Source organism: Gracilinanus agilis, chromosome 2, assembly GCF_016433145.1.
Source record: "Gracilinanus agilis isolate LMUSP501 chromosome 2, AgileGrace, whole genome shotgun sequence".
NCBI lineage: Eukaryota > Metazoa > Chordata > Mammalia > Didelphimorphia > Didelphidae > Gracilinanus > Gracilinanus agilis.
Window position 1 is genome coordinate 17,683,275 of NC_058131.1, and position 23,606 is coordinate 17,706,880.

At 36.1% G+C, this 23,606-nt stretch overlaps 1 protein-coding gene across 1 annotated transcript in view; it reads right to left on the reverse strand.

Annotated features, from left to right (window-relative positions):
- Positions 1-1,484: 1,484 nt before the first annotated feature.
- The window catches only part of ADAM7 (ADAM metallopeptidase domain 7), a 58,791-nt gene continuing 36,669 nt past the window's right edge, over positions 1,485-23,606 (reverse strand). The window contains exons 15-21 of the mRNA XM_044659255.1: positions 21,519-21,599; positions 20,448-20,526; positions 19,115-19,220; positions 18,878-18,971; positions 16,381-16,446; positions 14,066-14,131; positions 1,485-1,751 (exon numbers count right to left, since the gene is read on the reverse strand). Coding sequence (XP_044515190.1) covers positions 1,485-1,751; positions 14,066-14,131; positions 16,381-16,446; positions 18,878-18,971; positions 19,115-19,220; positions 20,448-20,526; positions 21,519-21,599 — 759 coding nt within the window. The remainder of the gene's footprint in view (positions 1,752-14,065; positions 14,132-16,380; positions 16,447-18,877; positions 18,972-19,114; positions 19,221-20,447; positions 20,527-21,518; positions 21,600-23,606) is intronic.

Genomic DNA, 23,606 nt, shown 5'->3' on the forward strand with positions numbered 1-23,606 from the left:
TGAACGCATGGGTCGGGGTGGACATGATTGAGGGTGTAGACTCGAAACTACCACACCAATGCAACTACCAACAATTTGGAAATTGGTCTTGATCAAGGACACATGACAAAACTAGTGGAAATGCGCATGGGTAGGGGGGGTGCGGGGGGGGGTTGAAGGGGAAAGGAGGAGCATGAATCATGTAACCATGTTAAAAATGAATATTAATAAATGTAAAAAAAAAATCTTACCATGCCCAGTGCCTACAACAGTGCCCAGAGGCCCTTTATAAGTGTGTCATGAATGAATGGAATATTATGTTTCTGTTTGATCTGGACAATGATATTGTCTGATAAAGCAGGATTGGACCACACCCACCCTGAGGCCTCTTTAAGCTCCACACCTTGGATTCTGTAGTCCTGAAATATCTGAGGCCCTGGATAGCTCTACATTTCATAATACCAAGCCAGTTGCCAGTTGGAAGTGAGATACCGACTGCCATGATGTACAGCCCCTGTCTTTGGGGGAATCTCATTTGAGCAGCATTTCCCATCTACAGAACTGCTGTTTGCACAAGAAAGCCCTCACATATACTGGAGCAAACGGCAGAGATTTGTATTCACTTATCAAGACTTAACTTGGACCTTTTAGAAAATTCATTGGAGGACGGCAATTCCTTTGGTCAGTTCCAGTAACCCTTCCCTATCCAGGCCTCCAGCCTTTTGCTTCACCTAAGAGACCTCTGAGAGCTCATAGAACACATCTCCCCTCCCACTCTTTTATATGAATCAATATCCATTACAGGCTACTGTCATTTAGCCCATTTTCCTGCTGAGAGTTGTTAGTTATCTCCTGTCTGTGACAGCTTCCATTTCTTCTGCAGACAACTGCTCTTGGGTTTCCTAAGAGCTGGGAGTAAGACAAGTGACTTTTGGTACAACAGGCACCAGGAAGCTTCCAATAAAAGCCCAGGGACCTAATCGATGCCTCCTCACACCGGGGAGGGCTGGTTGATTGCTATCGACAGAGCACCTCTAAGCCGTTGGAGTGACACGTGCCTATGTCCTCTCATCACATCTATTATCCATGAGGCTTGGGACAAAGGAAAAAAGCTTTGGATTTCTGATGATCGCTCTCCTGGGGAAAGCATCTGTTAATTTGCTGGGGGAGAAACAAGATAAAATGTGGATCTGCCAAAGGTGTTTGAGAGCCCTTTACTAATGAGGGAAGCGAGAGGAGGACACTTGGGGTGGGAGAATGCAAGGTTCAAAGGAAAGGCAGCTGAATCTGTGTTCTGCCACTTAAACTAGCTGTGTGACCTTGAACAAGTTGCTCAGGGCACCTGGGTCTCAGTTTCCTCTATTGTATAATTAGGAAATTGGGCTTGATGGCTTTTAACGTACATTTTGTGACCCTGTCAGCTTCAAGAGCTGAAAACAAGGGAGATTTCTCGACATTCTCCTTCCCAACCCCCATATCCTAGTTTTGCCTGACTATACCACAACTTAAAGGATGTCAGCCCTGTTCTGCTCTGCCATGATGCTATTGATCAGGGGAGCTGGTGCCTGCTTGTCTGGGGAGGACAGGCATGAGATGTGGTCTGAGGCAGGGAAGGAGGGGAGATGCTGTCTGAGCGAGAGGATATTAGGCTGCTGGGTCTGCTGACCCTGTAGGAGGAAGGGTGAGGTTACTGTTGTCATAGCAACTGCATCCAAAGGTTGCTGGGAGTCTTGGCGACACAAAGACGATGAATTGTCATCTAATGAAGCCCACTGGAAACCAGGGTCAAGAAGCCCCTGTAGACAATGCAAAAGCTGGCCCCAGCTTGGTAGCTATTCAAAGGAGAGCTCACAGTAGATTTGATTAGCTGGTCTGCCATCTGATGGCCATGAGACTTACTACAACAAGAATTTAGATTTGGAGTCTCTGACTATGATACCTACTCACTCATCTGTCAACAATCTTTGCCATGGAATCTAATCTGTCCACCAACTTTTAAATTGAAGACATTTGTATTCCTCACATGACAAAGTGTCAAAGCATGTAGTCTTTCTTCATGATAGGAATAGAGATATAGAGAAGGAACAGAACTTAGAACCCATGAATTCCAACTCCCTTATTTCACAGATGGAGAAATTGAGACCCAGAGATATTTCATGACTTGACCAAGGGCATAATGCATATACAAGCCCAGTAAACAGGAGCCAAAGAGGAAATTCACAGTTGATCCTGAAGCTCTTTAAGTTTTTTAGTATCATGGATATCTTTGACAGTCTATTGAAGTCTAGGAATCCTTCTTAGAAGAATTGTTTTTAAAGTTATAAAAGAGCAAATTAATGAAAGAGCAATATATAGAATAACAAAGAAAAGCAAAAGCAAATGGAAATAAGAATGGGTTTTTTTTCACATTCTAGTTCATAGATGTCTACCTCTGAATTCTACCACAGATCCAAGGCTAAATGAACTCTTTTATTTTGTAGATAAGAAACATGAGATCCAGAAAGAGATTAAGTGTCTTTTCTAAGGTCACACAGATAAGAAAATGACAGAGTCAGGATATGAACTCTAACTCCTCTGTCTAATTCAGCATATATATCATTATGGCACAGTGTTTTTTTGTTTGTTTGTTTGTTTTTCCTGTGGAGTAATGGAACATGAAAAAGACTGGGAGCCAGGAGACATGGATTTCAGCCCTAACTCTTTTATGGCCTTGGAAGGTGGCCTTTGGCAAATTAATTCTTTCTGGGACTTCCTTTTGGAGCTGAGTGATTTCAGTGATGCTTCCAGGCTTGAATGACTGTGATGGTAGGGCACAATAGCTTTGAGAAAAAATTACAATAATAAAAATAATATTAATACTAGTAACAGTCCTTAAATGTCGGGAGGTACTTAGTAAAGTACTGAGAAACAAAGAGAAGTCCCTGGTTCTCTTTGTAAGATTATACATTTTAATGGGGCAGACACCATTGAGATGACTAAACCTACAAGGTAAATTGTGTTTAGTCATTTTAGTCATGTCCAACTCTTTGTGATCACATTTGGAATTTTCTTGACAAAAATACTGGAATGGATTGTCATTTCCTTCTCTAGTTAATTTTACAGATGAGGAAACTGAGGCAAACAGAGTTAAGTGACCAACTTAATCACCAACACTAACAAGATATATGCAGAATAATTGAGAAGTATGCTTAGAGGAGAAATCATTAGTAGCTGAGGGCCAGGATTAAAGGATCCACTGGAGTAGGTTGAGTTTGAGCAGATTCTCAAAGGAAGGCACAGAAACTGAGATACAGAGGTGAGGAGGGAGTTCATTCTGGGCACAGGGGATGGGCATTGAGAATAAGAGATAAAATGTGATGTGGAAGGAAGAGCAAGTAGAAAGTGGTATCAAAGTCATAATCAGGTTGTGGCAAATGGGGCTTTGCACCAAGATAGGGCCTATATGTGTATTTTTTTTTCCCTTAATAAAATTTAATATCCTAGAGGACATCATCCTGATTTCAAATCTGGCATTAGATACTTTTAATTGTGTGACCCTGGTCAAGTCACTTAACCTTTGCCTCAGTTTCCTCATCTGTAAATTTAACTAGAGACGAAAATGGCAAACCAATCTTTTTCCAAGAAAACCCCAAATGCATGCATGAAGCGTTGGAGACATGCCCCCCCCCAAACTGAACAATGTGCAAGGTACTATCTCATGACAATTCTATCTTTTCTTTAAGAAGCTCCAGGAGGTTCTGATAGGTATCAGAATTTCTTTGTATTGAGGAAGAAGTCAAACCTACTGTACAATGGATTAGAATTTGAAAAATACTTTACTTTCCCTGAGCTGTTCAATTAATATCAACAATACCACCTACCTCACCACCACCACTCTATTTCTATTCTTTTATTTAATCTACTTAATTGAATCAACCTGAGAGACAATGTGGCTTAGGGGGAAAAAATAGCCAGCCTCAGAGTCAGAGAGAAAGTCAGGCCTCCAATGCATTACCTGGGACAAGTCTTAGGTTTTCTGTACCCCCAAGGGCACAAAATTGCAGAAAAACTCTGGAATTGGTATCAGAAGACTCAGGTTGAAACAGTGACTCCTAAAGCTTACTATAGGTCACTTTGTGGAAGGCAGATAAATTCTTGGACCCCAATTCCTTCAACATAAAATGCAATGCTTGGGTGATCTCTGAAAGCCCTTTCAACCCTAAATTTATGATCTAATGACTCACTACACCACATCAACTGTTATTTACATTTTGTTGTCAAAGAGAGATTTTCATTCATAGCTTTGGATTGTATTTATGCACTCACCCTTTTAGCAGTCTTTTTTCTAACTGTATGATGGGGTTGGTGATGGGTGTAATGCACTTAGCATTGCAAAGGATAGAGGAGGAAAAGAGGTTTTTTTTTTTCTCCTTTTAACTTGTTTGCTTTTTAATTTAGTTTTTTTCTAGATATGCTGAGTAAACCTACAGTATCTGTGTGACCTTGGGCAAGTCACTTAACCTTTTTTACCTCAGTTTCTTCATCTGTGAATTTATCTAGAGAAGGACATGGCAAACTAATCATCTTTTCCAAGAAAACCCCTAACGTATGCATGAAAAGAAAGGTTGGGGTGATGTTATTGAATGTGTAGCTATTGGTTATAGGGTTAGGGCAGTGTAGCCTCACCTGCTTATTTTACACATATGAAAATTGAGGTCCAGGGGCATACAGGCAGTAGAAAATAGAGGAAAAAATTGTAACTGGGTGTTTGGACTCCATGTCCATCCTTCTTTCTTTTATGTCTTGGATTTTGAATTTATTCAATAGGCATCACAACAGTCCACCGAGAGCTTCTGATACATTTTTTGAATCTCTAGTGCCTAGCATATATAATTCTTGACACATAGTGGGTCTTTAATATATGCAGCTTCAGTTGAGTTATATTAGGATGAATTGAGTTAAGCTAAATTGAAATATTACTTCAAGTGGTTTTATTTTTTCTTAGTATTTGCTTCACAAATTGGCAAAACTGTAGGTTTTATCAATGTCCTTCCCACTGATGTCCTTCCTTCCAATTTCTTTTCCCTCCTTGCCCCCCACTGCCAGATTAATAGTTTTAGAATATTGTTTCACTGATGTCACTCATGCTCAGGAATGATCAGTTGATGCCCTAATGCCTATAGTATTCTAATGATGGAAGTAAAGGAAGATTTACCTTTGGGTCTAGAGTCAGAGCCCTTACTCACCTTATAGGGTACCTAGTTGTGTGAGCCTGGGCAAGTCACTTAAACTCTGTTTGGCTTAGTTTCCTCAACTGGAAATGAAAGTAATAATAGCACTTACCTCTTAGGTTGTTTGGCATGAGGATAAAATGAGATAATATTTGTAAAAAGCACATAGTATAGTGCCTGGAACCTAGGAGGTGCTATATAAATATTCATTTTACCCACACTTTCTGTGATGATGAGATTAAATCTACCTTGCCCATCCTTAGATTTAATCACCAAAAGTGTAAACAACCCCATTTAATCCACAAGTTGGGAGGTCTGTGACTCATGTGTGCAAAAGTGGGTGACAAATCAGAATTGACCTACTGCCCCTTGGGCAGTCCTAAGAAAAGCATCTGTTGTGATTGTACATGTAAGAGGAAGGCAAAGGAAATGACGCAAAAGAAGCACTTTTAAAAGGGAGTGACAACTTCCTGTAACTCTCTTCTTGTTCATTTCTTGGACCTGAAGGACCTCTGGTGAGCCAGCCAGATTGATTGCATTTTCATAAAAATCCAAGATTTAAAATTTTGTTCAAGAAAATTTTCAGAAAAAGAAGTTTGCTAACTCCTAGAATCCAAAGAAATGAACTATTTGGAGAAAGATGCCTGCAGAAATTCATACTGAATCAAGATGATCCAGAATGAACTTTGGGGTGCAGTTGAATGCATTTGTTTTGAATGTACACACATCCCGAAGGGGAATGCCCCCTAATTGGCTTTCTGTCAATGGGCCTAGCAATCATTGGGATCATTGGTTTTGTTCTTTTTTTTCTTTTATCCCCAAATTACTGTAATTTATAAGTTGGTTATGTTTAGAAGAGCCTTTGGAGAGACCAGTCTTTCTTGGCTCTCAGAGGGGAATGTGTTATTGGAAATATTGGGGTCCTTGAACTACATTTCCCATGAGGCCACTGGCTTCCTGTCCTTATACAATGATATAGAAAGAAGGATAAAATTAAGGGGCTGGCTTTCTTCTTCCTGTTTGCTTCCTATCCACCATAGAGAGAGGAGGAATGGCATGGCTTTTAAACTGACTAGGCTAGCATGGCATATGGCTTCATTTTCTAATGGCTACTATTAAATCTTTAAAACCCATAATATTTTTAAAGTTATTCTTTTTATATTAATTTTATTTCTTACAATCACCCTTTTAGAAGGGTAGGGTGTTATTAGAATAAGTCTTGGTTCTACAGTCAAATTCAAATTCTGCCTCTGACAGTTACTACCTTTATGACTTTGAGTAAATCACTTAATCTTCCTGAGCCTCAGTTTTCTTTTCTGTAAAATAAGGAAGTTAGATTAGATGGCCCTAACATCCATTGTAGCTCTAGATCATTGACCTTTTAATACATGGATGATTATCTATGACTTGGAGACAGCCTTTCTCCATGGACATATGTTATTTATGGGAATCTGATATAATGAATCCACTGGAAGAGATCTTCAGCTCACTAAAACAATGCTAGTTTTATTCCTCTATATGAATCAGTGCTTACTAAGGCAGGGCTTCATACTTTCCCCCATGAGAAAGCCTTCTGCCCTCTTTTCATTTATTTTCCATAGACATGTAATCAGTGCCTTGGCCTTTGGACTCAGGACAACTGTAATATTCAAATGATCACATTAATAAATCAAATATTTATTGAGTACCCAATATGCACTCAGTCTACCATTCAACCAGCTCTAAATGCCTATTGTGTTCAAGACAAGGATTCAGAAATAAGTTAATAAATAATAAAGAAAATCACAGAAGAATAGAGTCTACCTTTATTCATTTTCAACCTCTATCTAATTGGATTGGCTCTATTTGTCCTTTGTTGAATACATACACTTCCTTTCAGTACATATTTACAAACAGAAATTAGAGTCACATGTATATAAGTCAAACATATTCAAAAAAGGGGAGGCAATAAATGAGTGGCTCTATAAATGCATGCCTGTATGTATACACATATGCATTTGTCTATGTATGTATGTATATACATATATATGTGTGTGTATATATATATATATATATATATATATATATATATACTTCTACAAAGAATTAGTGTAATGAATAGTGGTCAAGGGACATAAACAAATACTCTTCAAAAGTGGAATCATAAACTATTAACAACTATATATAAAGACTGGTATAAATGACTATTGGTCATAGAGATACAAATCAAAACCATTCTGAAGTTTCATCTCATACTGTACAAATTGGCAATGATGGTAAAAGATGGAAAGAATCAGTACTGGAGGTGTTTTGAAAAGATAGGCAAACAAATACATTAATGGTGGAGTTGTAAATTGTCCCATTCATTCCAGCAAAAAAAGTATAAAATATGGCAAAGAAATAATTAAAATGACTCAGAGATCCACTGCCGGAGTATCCCAGTAAGGCTAGAAAGAAAGACAACATTCACCAAAAAATGACTCCTAGCAACACTTTTTTTTCCCTAGTAACAAATAGCTAGAAACAAAGTACATGACCATTGTCTAACTCTAAGGAATGGCTAAACAAATTATGGCACATGAATGTAATGGAGCATTCCTGAGTCATGAGAAACAATGAAATGAATGTGAAGATTATAGAGAAGCTTGGGAAGATAAGTAAATTGATGCAGTAAGAAAAACTAAACCGCAAAAATATTGTATTGAACAAAAATGGTAATTAAAAAAAAAAACACTGAATCCTGAATAATTATAAACCAACTTGTTCCCAAAGAAAAGATAAGAAATAGACCCTATCCCATGATTGGAGAGATTGTGAAATATGTGGAATGACACATTTTGTCATATTGATATAATGCATTGACTAGTCTATGAACTTGCTTCCTTTTCTTCCCATCTTTTTTTCACTCCTAATTAATGGTTTTCTCATAGAGGGTTGACATATTAGATAATAATTCAAAATCTTTGTAAAAAGGAGAGTAAATGAGTTTTCAGGCAAGTGTTTACTATGTCTGTGACTGGTTGGCATAGACTAGTAAAACTTGTCTCAGAATATTATCATTGTTAGCACTTGCAGTCCCAATGTTTAAGAATTTCAGGATCATTTGTCAAGTGATGAAGGTCAGCTTTATCAGAGTAGAGATCAGGAATTCCTTGGAAATTTTTTATTGAAGTCATTTTTCTACCCTCCAGCTTTCAAAGTGGATTATAAGAGAAAGATCTGTATTGGCTAAAGGAGAATGACCACAGAAATGCACAACAAAAGGAGAAGCGTCAGAGATGAATTCTGTGTATGGGTTGGTTGAAGGCACTATCTATATCTAGGCTAGGGGAAAGAAACCTTAGTGATAGGAAGTCATTAAATTACAGCATCTTGAAGTCATGAGACTTCAAATGCCACTGAGTTAAAAAATCTCCTCAAAAACTTTCCAAATATTTACCATCAAATTTTCACTTGAATATGTCTAATAACATGGACCCCCACTGTATGTCATAATGCAGTTAATTTTATCTGTGGATAGCTCTACTTTTTAGGAAAATTATCAATGCTACACAAAAATCTGCTTTCTTCCAACATCTGCCTACAGTTTTGTAATGTGCCATCTATGATCAAGGAGAAGAAATTTAATATTTCCCCACACACAAAAGTCTTTCAGTAGATAGAACACAAGACTTGGAGTCAAGGAAACCTGAGTTAAAATGCTCCCTCGGACATTTAGTAGTGATGTGACTATGCAAATCTCAATCTTTCTGAGTTTCAATTCCTTCATCTGCTAAGGAAAGATATTAATAGCACCTACCTTGAAGGGTTATTGTGATAATCAATTGACTTTACATATGTAAAGCACTTTGCCAATCTTTTATTTTATTTTCATTGTCATGTAAAACACACATCAAAATTGGTGATTATTGTAAGAACACACTCATACATAACCAAAACCTCCCCTTGCAAAACCATAAATAGAAGTGAAAGATGACTCCAATAGTTCTTTCTCTGTAGATGGATAGCATTCTCCATAATAAGTTTTTCAGGATCATCCCAGATTATTGCATTGCTGAGCATAGTCACATTTTAACAGAAAATTATCTTATGATAGTGTTATGTGTATAGTGTTCTCCCAATTCTGCTCATTTCCCTCTGCATCAGTTCCCACAGATCTTTCCAGGTTTTTCTGAAATTATCTTATCATTTCTTATAGCTCAATAGTATTCCATCACCAACATGTATCACAATTTGTTCAGCCATTGCCCAAATGATGGACATCGCTTCAATTTCTACTTCTTTGCCACTACAAAAGAGGTGCTTTAATTAATTTTATACTAGTAGGTCCTTCCCCTTTTTTATTATCTGTTTGGTATACAAACCCAAAGGGTATGCACAATTTTATAGCCCTTTGGGCATAGTTCCAAATTGCCTTCCAGAATGGTTGGATCAGTTCACAACTCCACCAACAATGCATTAGTGTCCCAATTTTGCCACATGCCTTTCATCATTTACCATTTTCCTTAACTGCTATATTGACTAATCTGATAGGTGTGAAGTGGTACCTCAAAGTTGTTTTAATTTGAATTTCTCTAATCAAGAGTGATTTTGAACATTTTTATATGATTATTGATGTTCTTGATTTCTTCATCTGAAAATTGCTTGTTCATATACTTTTTCAATTTCAGAATAACTTGTATTCTTCTAAATTTGACTTAGTTCTCTATCCATTTGAGAAAGTAGACCTTTATAGGAAAAATTGTTATAATTTTCCCCAGTTGGTTATTTCCATTCTAATCTTGATTACATTAATTTTATTTGAAGAAAAGCCTTTTAATTTGATATAATCAAAGTTATTCATTTTATATATTATTCTCCATCTCTTTTTTGGTCATAAATTCTTCTCTTCTCTAGATAAACTATTCTTTGTTCCCCTAATTTACTGATGGTATCATTTTTTATATCTAAATCATACATCTATTTTGACCTTATCTTGGTTTAGAGTGTGAAATATTGGTCTACATTAGCTTCTGCCATAGTTTTCCAATTTTCTCAGCAATTGTTGTTTTGAGTTCATATTCCAAAAGTTGGGATCCTTTGTCAATCTTAAAAGCACTACAGAAATGTTATCATTTCTCAAAATTGGCACTAATGTCTCCTAAGGCTTCTCTTTTCCTGACTCGACTACCTCCATATGTCATGAATTTAAGACATTTTTTGTTCTAGATATTCTTCAATTTTTCTTTTTCCTTCCTAAAACATATCACCCATAAATGAATAGAGTATTTCAAATGTGGTCTGGTAAGAACAAAGCACAATGAGACTATGACTCCAGGCATTTGCATCTCTTAATGAGACTCAAGATTTTATTTATTTTTGGAGGAGCTGACTAATACTGAACTTGAAATCAGCATTGATGGAATGCTTTCTAGCCAAAAATTCATCTTTTCTTTGTAGCATTGACTTTATGAACCCAAGTAGGACTTTACTTTTTTTTTTTTTAAATTTTACTCATTTGCCTTGGTGTATTCCTCTAGGATAACTAGGAGACGTAGTAGATAGAATGCCATGTTTGGAGTCAGGAAGACCCATCTTCCTTAGTTTAAATCTGGCCTCAGATACTTACTAGCTGTGTGACTGTGGTCAAGTTTCTTAACCCAGTTTGCTTATCTTTCTCACCTGTAAAATGAGCTGACAAGAGAAATGGTAAAGCAATACTGTATCTTTGCCAAGAAAACCTCAAATAAGGTCTTAGAATTGGACACGTGTAACATCTGAAGCACAATAAGAACAATTCCTCTAGCCTTTCTGATTTCTTTTAGATCCTGATGCCATCTTCCAATGTGTTTCTATCCCTCCCAACTTTGTATTACTTGAAAATTTATTATGTCATAAAAGGTACCATACCTTTGCTTAATCAAAATAGACAGTATGGGAGCAATCCACTCCAAACTTATAATTATTCATTAATGACTACTTTTTGAATGGAGTCATTCAACATTCATAAAGTCCAACTAACTCCACTACTGTCCAACAGTCACTTCTCTATCTTTTCATAAGAGGAAGAATACTGCAATAAGTCTCTTATGCTACCATGATCTGATAGCTGTATTTAATAGATTGAAAAGCTGTTGAATTTTGTTAGCTCCTTGAGGGCAGGGATTGTTTGTATCCCCAGATCTTAACATAGTGCTTGGCTTATAGTAGAAACTTAATAAATGTTTACCCATTGAATAATATTTGGAATGCTATCTTATGAAAAAGGAAATGGAATAATTTTGAATGATTCTGGATAGGTGAGCTAAAAAGTGATGAGCTAGAAAGAGAATAGAGGCAGGTTTTCATTTCATATTAGAAAGACAGAAAAATAAGCAAACAGCTTCCTAACAATGACATCTTCCTAAAAACCGAATAAGCTACTTAAGTAAATAGTGAGTTTCTTATCATAGGCTTTCTTTAGAAACTAGAGAGTCAACTTGGCAACAAAACATAAAGGAGTTTTTTTTTGCCATAGTTGGTTTGGATGACCTCTGAAGGTCCTTCTAATTCTGAGGGTCTGTGACTATACTAGTTCTGAAAGGTTCTGAACATGACATATCTAACTAGCTGTTCAATAGTATTGGTGCCCACCAATCTCTTCTGGGGACTTTCTGGGATATGTGACTGCTACCTAATACTCCTATTGAATAAAACAAGGCCAATCATGACATGACAGTGGTATACTTGTTTTCTAGTGAATGAAGAGAAATTGATACCTGGCAGCACTGACCGAATTGGCATTAGTGTCTTGCCCAACCTATCACTTTTGTTACTAGTAGGGAACTAGTTGTATTCAAAGAACAATATTCAAATGACAGAAAGTTTCTTGGTTCCTCCATGAGACAGGAAGTGTCCTATCCTTCCATCTCAATGTTCCAACTAATTGTTTCAATCTGATAGGATCCAGAGACTATTTGCTCAAATATTAGCCAATCTCATAAGAAGAAGTTATCAGAATGTGCTTTGAAGAGTGGGTCTCAAACAATGTATTGTTCTTAAAAACAACTTGTTGAATCCATTACATGACATTCAGATAATAGTCAGAAACTCAATAATATGTGGCTTTTGTAGGTCCTGAAGGTCTTTCATCCATCCAGAATATTCAACTTAGCCTGGTAGGACTATTTTGGGTTTCTGATTTCACCACCTAAACAGAAAGAAAGTGTTACAATGGGTTATTTCCCACCAATGTTATAGGAATATGTTATTTTCATGGCTGGTCAAAATAATCAATTAAAATGAACCCTAGAGATGATCTTGGACTTTTCTTTTCATGCTCTCCCAGCCTCCTTATTAATACCAAACTAGAAATTCCTAAGAGAATGCAGTGGTATCTATTTACTTGGTGCTGAATATTTTGCTGAGATATCTCTTCATTCTACTTCTACCCAAATGGAATACTGAGCACCTCAGGACTCTGATGTTATCATAAACAGAAAAAAATTAAATAATAGGGCCTCAGGTTTGGAATCAGTGACTAGCTGTGTGACTTTGGTGAAGTCAAATAACCACTTTGATCTATAGCTTCCATTCTTAGAAAGAAAGGGAATGTGTGTGTATGTGTGTGGGGAGATGAAATCTAATGTATAATTAAGTTCTCACATTCTTTAATTCTATATATGTGAATCTGTAATGTGTTTAAAAGCAATATAATATCTAACTAAAAATTACCCTTTTTATACTGGTATATGCTAGCATATAAGCCTATGTATATTCAATTTAATTAAATTTGATTAAAATCCAACAATTAAATTAAATTTACCAAGAACTTTTTAAGATATCCTATGCTTTTATTTTTTTAAGGCAGCCATTTTGTTTACCTTCTTCCTCAACTTCCTCTAAGGATAAGCACTTAAGACCTGGGACTTAAAGATGATTTCTTGTTTTCCTCTTGTGTCTAGAACAACCAGTCAGAAAATATTTAGTAAATATATATTATGTGCCAGAAACTGGTGTTACACTCTGGTGATATAAAGAAAGGCCACAAACAGCCTGCTCTCAAGGAGCTAATGGGGAGGGACATACAATATGAAAACAACTATATAGGGATTTACAGTATTGGGATACAGTGGAGATAATCAACAGAGGGAGGGAGATAGTATTATGGGGAAGGTCAAGAAAGGCTTCATGTAGAATGCAGAATTTTAGCTGGGACTTGAAGGAAGCCAAAGAAGATAGGAGACGAAGATGAATACAAAAATTCTTCTGTTTTGCATTTAAAGTCTTCACAATCTTGGTTCAGACAACTTTTCTGGAGCTATTACAAGTTAATCTCTTTCACTTATTCTCTATTTGTGTCAGATTGATCTGCTGTTTCCCAAACTTTTAACTTCTTCTCTTGCCTCTGCTCTTCTGCAAAGACTGTAGCTCATGCCTGGAATCTATCATTCATCATTTGCTCTTCATCTTCACCTCTTAGAATCCCAAGTTTTCTTTGTAGAATTCATCCTCCTTTCCTCTTCCCAGAGTACTATGTATGCTTATCTATTTATATGTGAATCCCTTCTTACTCAGTGCAATGTAAGTGCCTGGAGGGCAGGAACTATTTTTTGTCTCATCTCTACCATCTCAACCCCAGCATATTTCCTCACTCTTACACATAATAGTTCTTAATAAATCTCTTAATAAATGTTTATTGATTTGGATTGGCTTGGGCTAAGTTAGATTGGATTGACTTAGACTAAACAAGATTGGATTAGATTAGATTGTACTGAACTGGATTGACTACACTGGACTAACTTAATCAGATTAGAGTAAATTATCCTGAATTGGAGTAGAATGGTTTGATTGGGCTGGCCTGGACTGATTGGACTGGACTAAATTACTGAAACTGAACTGGACTGGTTTGAATTGTATAAGCATAATTGTCTACTTACCTTTGGAGAGAAAGGTGGTATCATGGTAGGGATTGGTGGTGGGGGAATCCTTGGCTTTGCAGGTGGCTAAGGAGAAGAAAAGTGTTAGAGGGAAATAGGTTAAAAATATAGAACACTAATTCTGGGCTTTTGTTCTACTGGACATTAGCCATATTTGTGGGGATGGGATCATGATCTACATCGACAAACTTGGACTTAGAAATTATCTGCCCATTTCAGACTCTTGAAGATTTACCTAATGCAGAAGAGGTAAATCAGGAGCCTCAAACTGGGCATAGGCCTTAAGAATTTCTAAGGGATGAGTCCTTGAATCAAACAGGAAGAAAAGAAATCCCACGGTGAGAAAGATAGTACAGTGTAATGAGAAAAAAAGATCATATTGGAAGTCTGCATCATGCTTATGACCTTGGCTAGGTCATTTTTCCTTTCTGAGTTATCAGTTTCCTTTTTTGTAAAATTAATGGTTTGAAATATTTGGAGTTAAAATTCACTTTTGGCTCTAAAGACCATGATCTAATTATGACAATATATAATTTAATGTAATAGTATATGATAAAGTCCTTTATATGATATTGCAAGAAAAAGTTTTAACATAAAAAGAGTTTAAGCAAACAATTAAAAAAAGTTTATGATTTACAAAGTAATCTGTCTTTATTCTATAATTAGCAGTGTGTGAGGTAAATATTTAGGGGACCCTAACTCAGCCCTTCTCAGAAAGACTCAATATAGAAATCACAGAATCATGAGGTGTGCCCAACAGCCTGAAGCCTGAGTCTCCCCACATCCTAGGGTCAGCATCCCAGCATCCTACCACAGGTATAACTTCATATGATGTTTGAAAGCCACTGGCCTATGTACCAGGGCTGGGAGGAGCTATAGGTTTAAAAAAAACAGCTCAAAAAGTGGAGAGTTGTTTTTGCTTCTGCACTTGAACTAACTTGCTTCCTAAGCACTCTCTCTTTCTTTCTCTCTCTCTCTCTCTCTCTCTCTCTCTCTCTCTCTCTCTCTCTCTCTCTCTCTCTCTCTCTGTCTTTCTTTCTCTCTCTCTCTCTCTTTTTTCTAGAAATTCTAGATTTTTTTCCCTAAAAGTTGGAAAGGATAAAACCCTTCTTTTTTCTGTTATTCTCTCTCTTTACTAATAAATGTTTATAAATCTGGTAATAAACCTCCAGAACGAATTTTGTTTATAACAGCAGAAAAATATCATTTGGCCAGTATTCTTTTTCAATAATTCTATTCAATTATGGCTTTGACCCTTGGGCTCTCTAGTACTAAAGAGTGCCTAGCAGGATCATATATCAATTATGCATCAATATAAACAACAATTCTTTCTCTAGTGATAGCTAGAAAATGTCAATCAACAAATTATCAATGTTTCATGAACACAAAATGTGAATAGTGTAGTGTAGGGAACTTCAGTGTCATCTTCTAATCACAAAATACTTACAATTCTAACATTTTGGTTGGAAGTTGGAATTCTTCTGGCTTCTTTACTAGCTGATTTCTAAAGCAAAAAAGTTAAATTGCATTAGACTCCATTGACCCATCTCTGCCTCCACAAGTTCTCCTTTTCTACCAAAACATTCAGACCAACATATGGACTGATATTTAGACCCCAGTGGGAAATTTAAAATTTTGATTAAAATTCTTTTCCACAGGTTTTTCCTTATAAACAATAAAATGAAGATTAATCAGAGACCCATTTCTTAGGGCCAACTCTTATTGATTATGAACTTATACATTTGTGTGAATATATATGTATGCATTATTTAAAGAAGATATTCTGTTGAAAAGAGTTAACCATGTCTTGGATAGTTGTAGCTCTTTGCATCACAGTTATAATTCTAAAATGAAATTCTTATTGTCACGCAAGAAAAAATGTATTTCTGAAAGCCCAGAATTAAATACTGAATGTTCCTATGGATAATCTTCTGATCCAATATTTTTTTAAAAAACCCTAATTCTCTGATATGGGCTGTTTTTCTTATAATGTGTCTTCTTCATGAAATTGGATTCAGGGGAAAATTAATGGATGGTTCCAGTTGGTTGAGCCCAATCGTTCCTGCTTTTGCTGCATCTCTAATAGGAACAGTGGAAAAGCCTCTAGTTGTACATATACTCCCTAAAGTCCTCAAATCAATTGAGTTTGCATCCCTAATCCTTTTCTCTTTCATCCAGAACATCTGGCTTCTATTTCCCAGTATTGATCAGGGTTTTAGAAAACCTCCAGCTAAGGTAATGTGGGGACAAAGCAGAGGCATTAGGGACACAAGGAGAAAAGTCTGAGCTACCAAGGGAAGAGGGAAGATGCTTACCATGGTAATGTACTGTGGACTCGAGTAACCAGCAGGGATATCCTCAAAGGTGTCTGTAGCATTTTGCTGATGGGGAAAAGTTGGAGTACATAACCTCAGGTTACTGCAGACATTCAAGGCAATGTGAAAACTTTCCAAACTAACAAAATAAATTCCCTGACTTCAATTCCAAAATGCCCCTTTGAGAATATTTAGATAATAAAAGGAATTCAGGCAGCAGTCCTCTCCATCATGTTCTCCCAGATGGGTAATTGGTTACATGAAAATCTGGCTATAGTCTCTAATTAAACAAAGATCAAGTAAGCTCACAATGTACATGATGTCATGAGTGGTACTGACCAATCCCATTGCACTATAGATATTTGAGTAAATACATTGTATTTCAGTTTTGTTGCTGGGACTTTGAGAGCTTCTGTAACCAAAACCTCATCTTTTTGTGTCCAATCTGGGGATGAGGCTCCTAGAGATTAGTTAGGCTGTTTGGTGAAGGGCAAAAATTGAGTCTAATGCTGAGTCCACATTCAACGCACTTCCAGCTCACATGGGCAGGTCCTCCCAGCACTGCCACAATACTGACATAGTTTTCAAGCATTTATGCTCTCTCCCTTCATTACTAACTTCTGGTATCCCTGGCTTTCTTCTGATACCAGCTAAAATCCCATCTTCTGCAGTAAGTATGTCTTGATCCTTCTTCCCTCTGTAGATTATCTCCAATTTATCCTGTCTACAGCTCATTTATATGTTATACTGATCCTTGAGGTCAGGCATTGTCTCTGACCTTTCTTAGTATTCCCTGGCCTGAGCAGCCAGTGTCTAGCATGTAAAATGTATGTAATAAGTGTTTATTGACTGACTGACTAGGGTCACCCACATTCCTTATATTATTGTCTCATTTCATCTACAGTTAGCTTATTTTAATAATAATAATGATCAGTATTTATATATTGTTGGCAAAGATTTTTGAACGCTTTATCTTGTTCAATCCTAACAATATTTCATTGTGGAAGGAGCTATTCTTTTCCCCATTTAAAACATGAGAAAATTGGAGTTCAGTTTCTCAGGATCACATGCTTAATAAGTATAAAATCAACCTAACAACAACAATAATAATGATAATTGCTAATAGTCATTCTGCATGACCCAAAACTCTTAGTGCAAATCTAAGATTTAATATCTTTTTTAAAAAACTGCACTAAGTCTTGGGACATTTTGTCTAGAAATTTAAGGATTGCAAAGCACTTTAAAAATTATATTTCATCGTAGCCTTACAACAAAACTCTGAGGTGAATGCTATTTGTTATCCCTATTTTTAAACCCTTACCTTCTACCTTAAAATCAATACTGTGTATTCTTCCAAGGCATAACAGTGGTAAAGACTAGGCAATGGGAGTTAAGTGACTTGGTCAGGGTTATCCAGATAAGAAATGTCTGAGGCCAGATTTGAACTCAGGACGCCCTGTCTCTAGGCCTGGCTCTCAATCCACTGAACTATCCAGCTATCTCCACCCCTATTTTTTAAGGATGAAAAAACTGTGTAGATAGTGGTTAAGTAACTTGTCTAGAATCTTACAAGTAAATGGCCTGAAGAACAATTAGAATCAAATCTTAAGATATGATATGTCTGTCTTCCTTCTCCAAGTTAAGCAGTCTTCACTTCACAAAGATTTCTCCTTACTTATAATGGAATCTAAATGAGTCAAAGTAGGATAATCTGGTCTTAGGGTTAGGAAAATACCTAGGTTCAGTACCTCCTTAGGCTTATACTAATTCTGTGATTTGGGGTAAGATATTTACAGCAGTCAAATTCAATCTTTTCTGTATTTTGGGGGAAAATAATGATATCTATTTGATAAGTTGTTTTGAAGATCAATATAGTTTCACATTTTTAAAAAATATTTATAACTTTTTTAAACTTAAAGAACTATATAAATTCCAGCTATTATATTGCCATCACTACTAACATTACTACTACTACCACCACTATTGTTATTACAACCACTACCACCACCATAGTACTATCACTCCTACTACTAATACATCTGCCACTCCTACTATTATCATCACTACCATTACTATACTACTACTACTGCTGCTATTGCTGCTGCTGTTAATACTCCTACTACTATCATTATTATTGAGAAGTCACAAACATTCAGTGCCTTCAGAAAAGTAAGGCTATATATTGTATATTTAAGAGTAAGACTATAAATTGGCTGACTCACTGCAGACACTTAATAAATACTTGTTGACTATGCTCTGGAAGAGGTGCTGGTATTCTTTGATAGGTGGCATTTTCTCGCTAGGAGCTTTCTATACTGATAAAAGTTGGACATAGAACCCAAACAATCCAAAAGAAAAAATTAAATATCATAAGCTTCTTGTGGGAAGGCAATGCCCATTACTCTATCTTTATATACCTCGGCACCTAGAATAATGCTGGGCATGAAACAGATGTTCAGAAACGTTTAGTGGCTGCAACTAAATTCGAGTTCCTTACATCTTGGGTGCAAACAAGTGGCGCAGTCCTGGTCTGTCGTTGCCCTTCGCTTGAGTGCCCTTGATTGTCTGCTCCTGGAATGGTGGGGGGTGGGCTGGTGGAGGAAAAGTATCAGGTTTGTTCACTGAAGTTATTTGACCTTTCCCCTCATTCCTATGTCCAGAGCCTTGTTTGGCTTCAGAATCTTCATGTGACCAGGTATTCCCCTCATCCCCAAACCCAAAGAAGTTGCTTTACCTATGAACTTGCTTCTGCTTACTAGCCTTTTGGCGGCGGACAAATAACACAGCAATCACAATTGTGGCCAGGACCACGGTCAGCACCCCAGCCACAATAGAGACATCTGAAACATGGAGGGCATAGGCAGTAGTTCTTTGCAGGAACTTTAAGTGCAGCTAAATGTTAACAAAGCAAGTCCTTGGCCCCGTCTGACTTAGTTCCAACTTATATCCCTGCCACTTCTTGTCTCAAGGGTTTTCATTTTTGAAATAGCTTCACCTTATTACTAACGAAGCTCAGCCTGCACAAGACTTCTTTCCATTAGGAGCTGGGGCTATGCCCACAATTCCATTATGTTCAGAAAAAACACAATTCAAACAAGGTTTTGCTTGGCAGCAATTAACTGAGTAGCCATAAAACCCATTTTGTTGTGACTTCTCGGGGGACCAAAGCCAGATTTAGTAAGAAGGATTATTCTAACGACAAATATTAATTCTAAAACTTTTTTTCTTGGTAGGGGAGGGAGAAGAGAGGCATCTTAGATATAGAGGAAAAGCATGGCTGACCAAGCATATATATACACATTTACAATCATGTAATGGTAGATATCAAAAGATCATAGACTTAGAGCTAGATGGGATCTCATTTTACTCCTGTGGAGACTGAAGGAGGTATAATGAATGGTCCAGGTTTTCATAGATAATAAATGCCAGAGCTCAGATTTAAACACATATCCTCTCTTTCCAAATTCATCTTCTTTGTGCTGTGCTAATTCTGTCCTAGAAGGAACCATTAGGGATTGGTATAATTAGGCTTTATTTTCATATTATCAATTATAACTCTTTATTATATTTATAACCAAATTGTGGTTATAATACAATTGTTAAGTAAATTATAATTTATAATTAATTATATAATGAACAATATTATTAATGTATTAATAACACTTAGAATTTATAGCACTTTAAAGTTTGCAAAGTACTTTACAAATATGTCATTATATTCTTTTTACAGTTCTGGAAAGTAGATGCTATTATTTTCCTATTTTACACTTTAGTATACCTGGGCAAATGGAAGTTAAGTGGCTTGTCCAAGGTCACACAGCTGGAAAATGTCAGTCAGAATTTGAATTCAGGTCTTTCTTGCTCTAAGTCCAGTGCTCTATCCGTTCTGCCATCTAGCTGCTTCATTTTAATAGAACTTGCCACTTTTCTATTATCCCTGCTCCCCACAATTACAAATGAGTAATCTCAGGTATATGCAGAAGTAGTAGTATGAATAACGAACCAGTGCTCAAATAGGCAATTAAGCCTTTGGGTTTTTATGATGTATCATGAGCCATGCTACTCACTTGTAATCAGTGTGGTGTCCTCACATTTAGGATGTGTCAGTCCTTCTTCACATTGACATTGGAGTTCATGATCACATACCTAGAGGAGCAGAAAGCCTAGTAATAGTTAAACTATCTAGGATTCATTATCATGATTTCTTTTGACCTAAAATTAGACACTATGGAAATTGTTTTTTTTATTTTTTTGGTAATATTTTCATCTTTTTACATTGGCATGGCCAAGTCATGAACATTGAATATTCCTTCACTTATTGAAGTTGTCCTTTAATTTTAAATCTATATTTTAAAAAACACATTTTATTTTCCCAATTACATGTAATAAATTTTTAGGATATATATATTTTTTAATTTTAAGATCCAAATTGTCTCCTTTCTTCCTTTCCCTTCCTGATTCAAGAAATGGTAAGCAATTTGATCTGAGTTATACATGTATTATTGGTATTTGTTGTGAGACAAAATACTTGTATAAAACCAAAAGCTATGGGAATCATTTCTCAAAAAGCAGTATTTGCATTATTGTGTGATAATTATGATTGAAGATAAAACTCTAGACATTTCAGGTAATATTGGCATTAAGCAAAAAGGTGGGCAATGATTATATCTTTTCCAAAATGAAAGTGGTTGGCTTACTAAGTGGTCCTAAAAAGATGAAATAGATAATGCGGTTAGATAGAAAAATAGGCATTCTAATTACAAGTAATTATAAGTGCCTAATCATTCATTATAATCACAACTAAAAATTTACATTCTTCTAAGGACTTTGAATATTATTGAATATTATTGGCCTTTGCATTGGATTTGAGTCATTTTCATGGATATAACAAAATTCAAATCCAAATATTTATTCATAGGATTAGAGATTCATACTAGGGCAAGGTACTTTAGAGATCATCAAATGAAACACTTATTTCACAAGTAAGGAAATTCAAGACAAGGGGAAATTAAGTGACTTTCCTAAAATGAGGCAGATTGTAAGTAATAGAGTAAATGACTTGGATCTATATAAGATCTGGGATGAGATCAGAGAAAGCTAGGTGATTCATATGAAACTGTAAAAAAATACACTCTTACAGTTTGTCCTGGGCACTGAGATGAGCAATTGGTGGAGTCATAAACTGTCTCAATATTCACACATTCACCATTTTTGCACACCTAAAAAAGAAGAATAAAGGTGAATAGGCAAAATCTTACCAATCTGGTTCATTAAACATATCCTTCATTGAACTGAATTATTCAGTTCAAGACATTCAACAAGTTCTTATTACTCACCTATTCTGTGTAAGATACTGTAGTAGATATTGAGGATAGAAAGATAAAATCAAAATGACTATTGGCTTCAAATAACTTACCATCTTCTATTGGATATGGCATGCACAAAGATAAACACATCACAGGTACTTTGAGGAAAGAATACTAATTATATTGACTGATTACAGCAGGTCTGTTTACCCAAAAGAGGAAAAATAAGGAGGAGCTTTCAAATGATATAAAAAAAGTATTCCAAACAATTAAAGCTGTCCAAAAGTGAAGAGATCCAACTTTAGAGGTCATATATTCTCCTTCCTTGGAGGTTTTCAGAATATGTGAAATACAATGTTTCTATCTGCATTCAGACTCCTATCACTTCTGTCTCCAGAGGTGGATGACATTTTTCCATCATGAATCCTTTGGGATTTTCTTGGATTATTAGATTGATGATAATAGCTGTCAATCACAATTGTTTATCATACAATATTGCTTGCTATTATTGTGTACAATATTATCCTGGTTCTGCTCACTTCACTTTACATTACTTCTTGTAACACATTACAGGTTTTTCTGAAATAATTCTGTTTGATGGATGACCACTTCTTAAGTATACAAATATGGAGATTCTTTTCATGTATGGGTTGAACTAAAGGGTCATTAAGGTTTCTTCTGACACTTTTTCTGTATGATTCTGAGATAGATATAATTACCATGATTGCTTAATGTCCATGAGTTCAGGCTCTGACTGCAAAGAAATTGTTCTAATTTTGTGTTTAGATTTCCTGAGCTATTCTAGTTTGAAGTCTCCAGCTTGGCTGAGATTTTGGTCACTCTATATGGGAACATATAATTCCCTTGGTCTACATTGGCAGAGCAAGGGGAAGGAAGGAGGAAATTCAAAGTTCCAAAATGTGGGCCATTATAAGAACTGATCACTAGGGACTAGTTATAGTATTATCTATTCAGCCTTTTTCTGGGGCCAGATAAGGACTGGAGCTCAAAAGGTAAGAGGGAGATCTATCAAGGAACACATTTTTCCTTGGATCTTTTATAAATGAGCAAGAATGTCACTGTCATTTGCAAACCATTCAGGACATTTTGAGAGAATTATTTCCTCTATGTTCCTTGAAAACTTGAAACTAAATTAAATATTTTAACTAAAGGGGGTGGGGAAAAATAATTGAACTTAATTGTCTTCAGTTTCCCCTCTCTGATTTTTGAATTTTTGAAATGTTATTGAAAGGTTGTCTTCATTGGTAGCCTATGTATTTACATATGCATTGATTTTCCAACTGCATTAGTCTTTTTGTAGGCAAGATTTGCATCTTTTCATAGATGGTCTGCTTCTGGGAGCCATTGACTCTGTTTTTTATTTCTTTGTGTCCCTAGGAGCACCCAACAAAGTTTTTACTATCCTTGGTGCTGAACTTGTATCCTGGTAATATCAAAAGGATGAAGACTCCCAGGACATTGAATGTATAGCATATATATATATATATAAACGGATTGGTGAATGTGGATTCAAGATTAATAGTGGATGAGTAAACTTGGATGGCTTGTGATTAGCATTGTTCATAGGCCTACAGATGAGATCATACTGCATTTCCTCAATTATCTACAAAGAAAGAAAATAATCAAGTGCCATCCACAGTTGAGATCTAGGTATTTAAAAAAATGTTTAATCTCAAAAATACCAAAAATCCTCATAGCAAAATTTGCTGAGGGGGTGTTAGTTTCAGCATTAATAATAATGAATCTCTTTGTTTCACATGTGTGTTATTAAAATTTCAGACTTCCTGGCCTGCAGCCAGATGCATGTGTCTAGGCTTCCTGGTTACTACTCTTCTCTTTGGTTCTATAGTGGCAGGGTATATAATATTGAATGTCCCCAAGATGAGATAAAAAAAAACA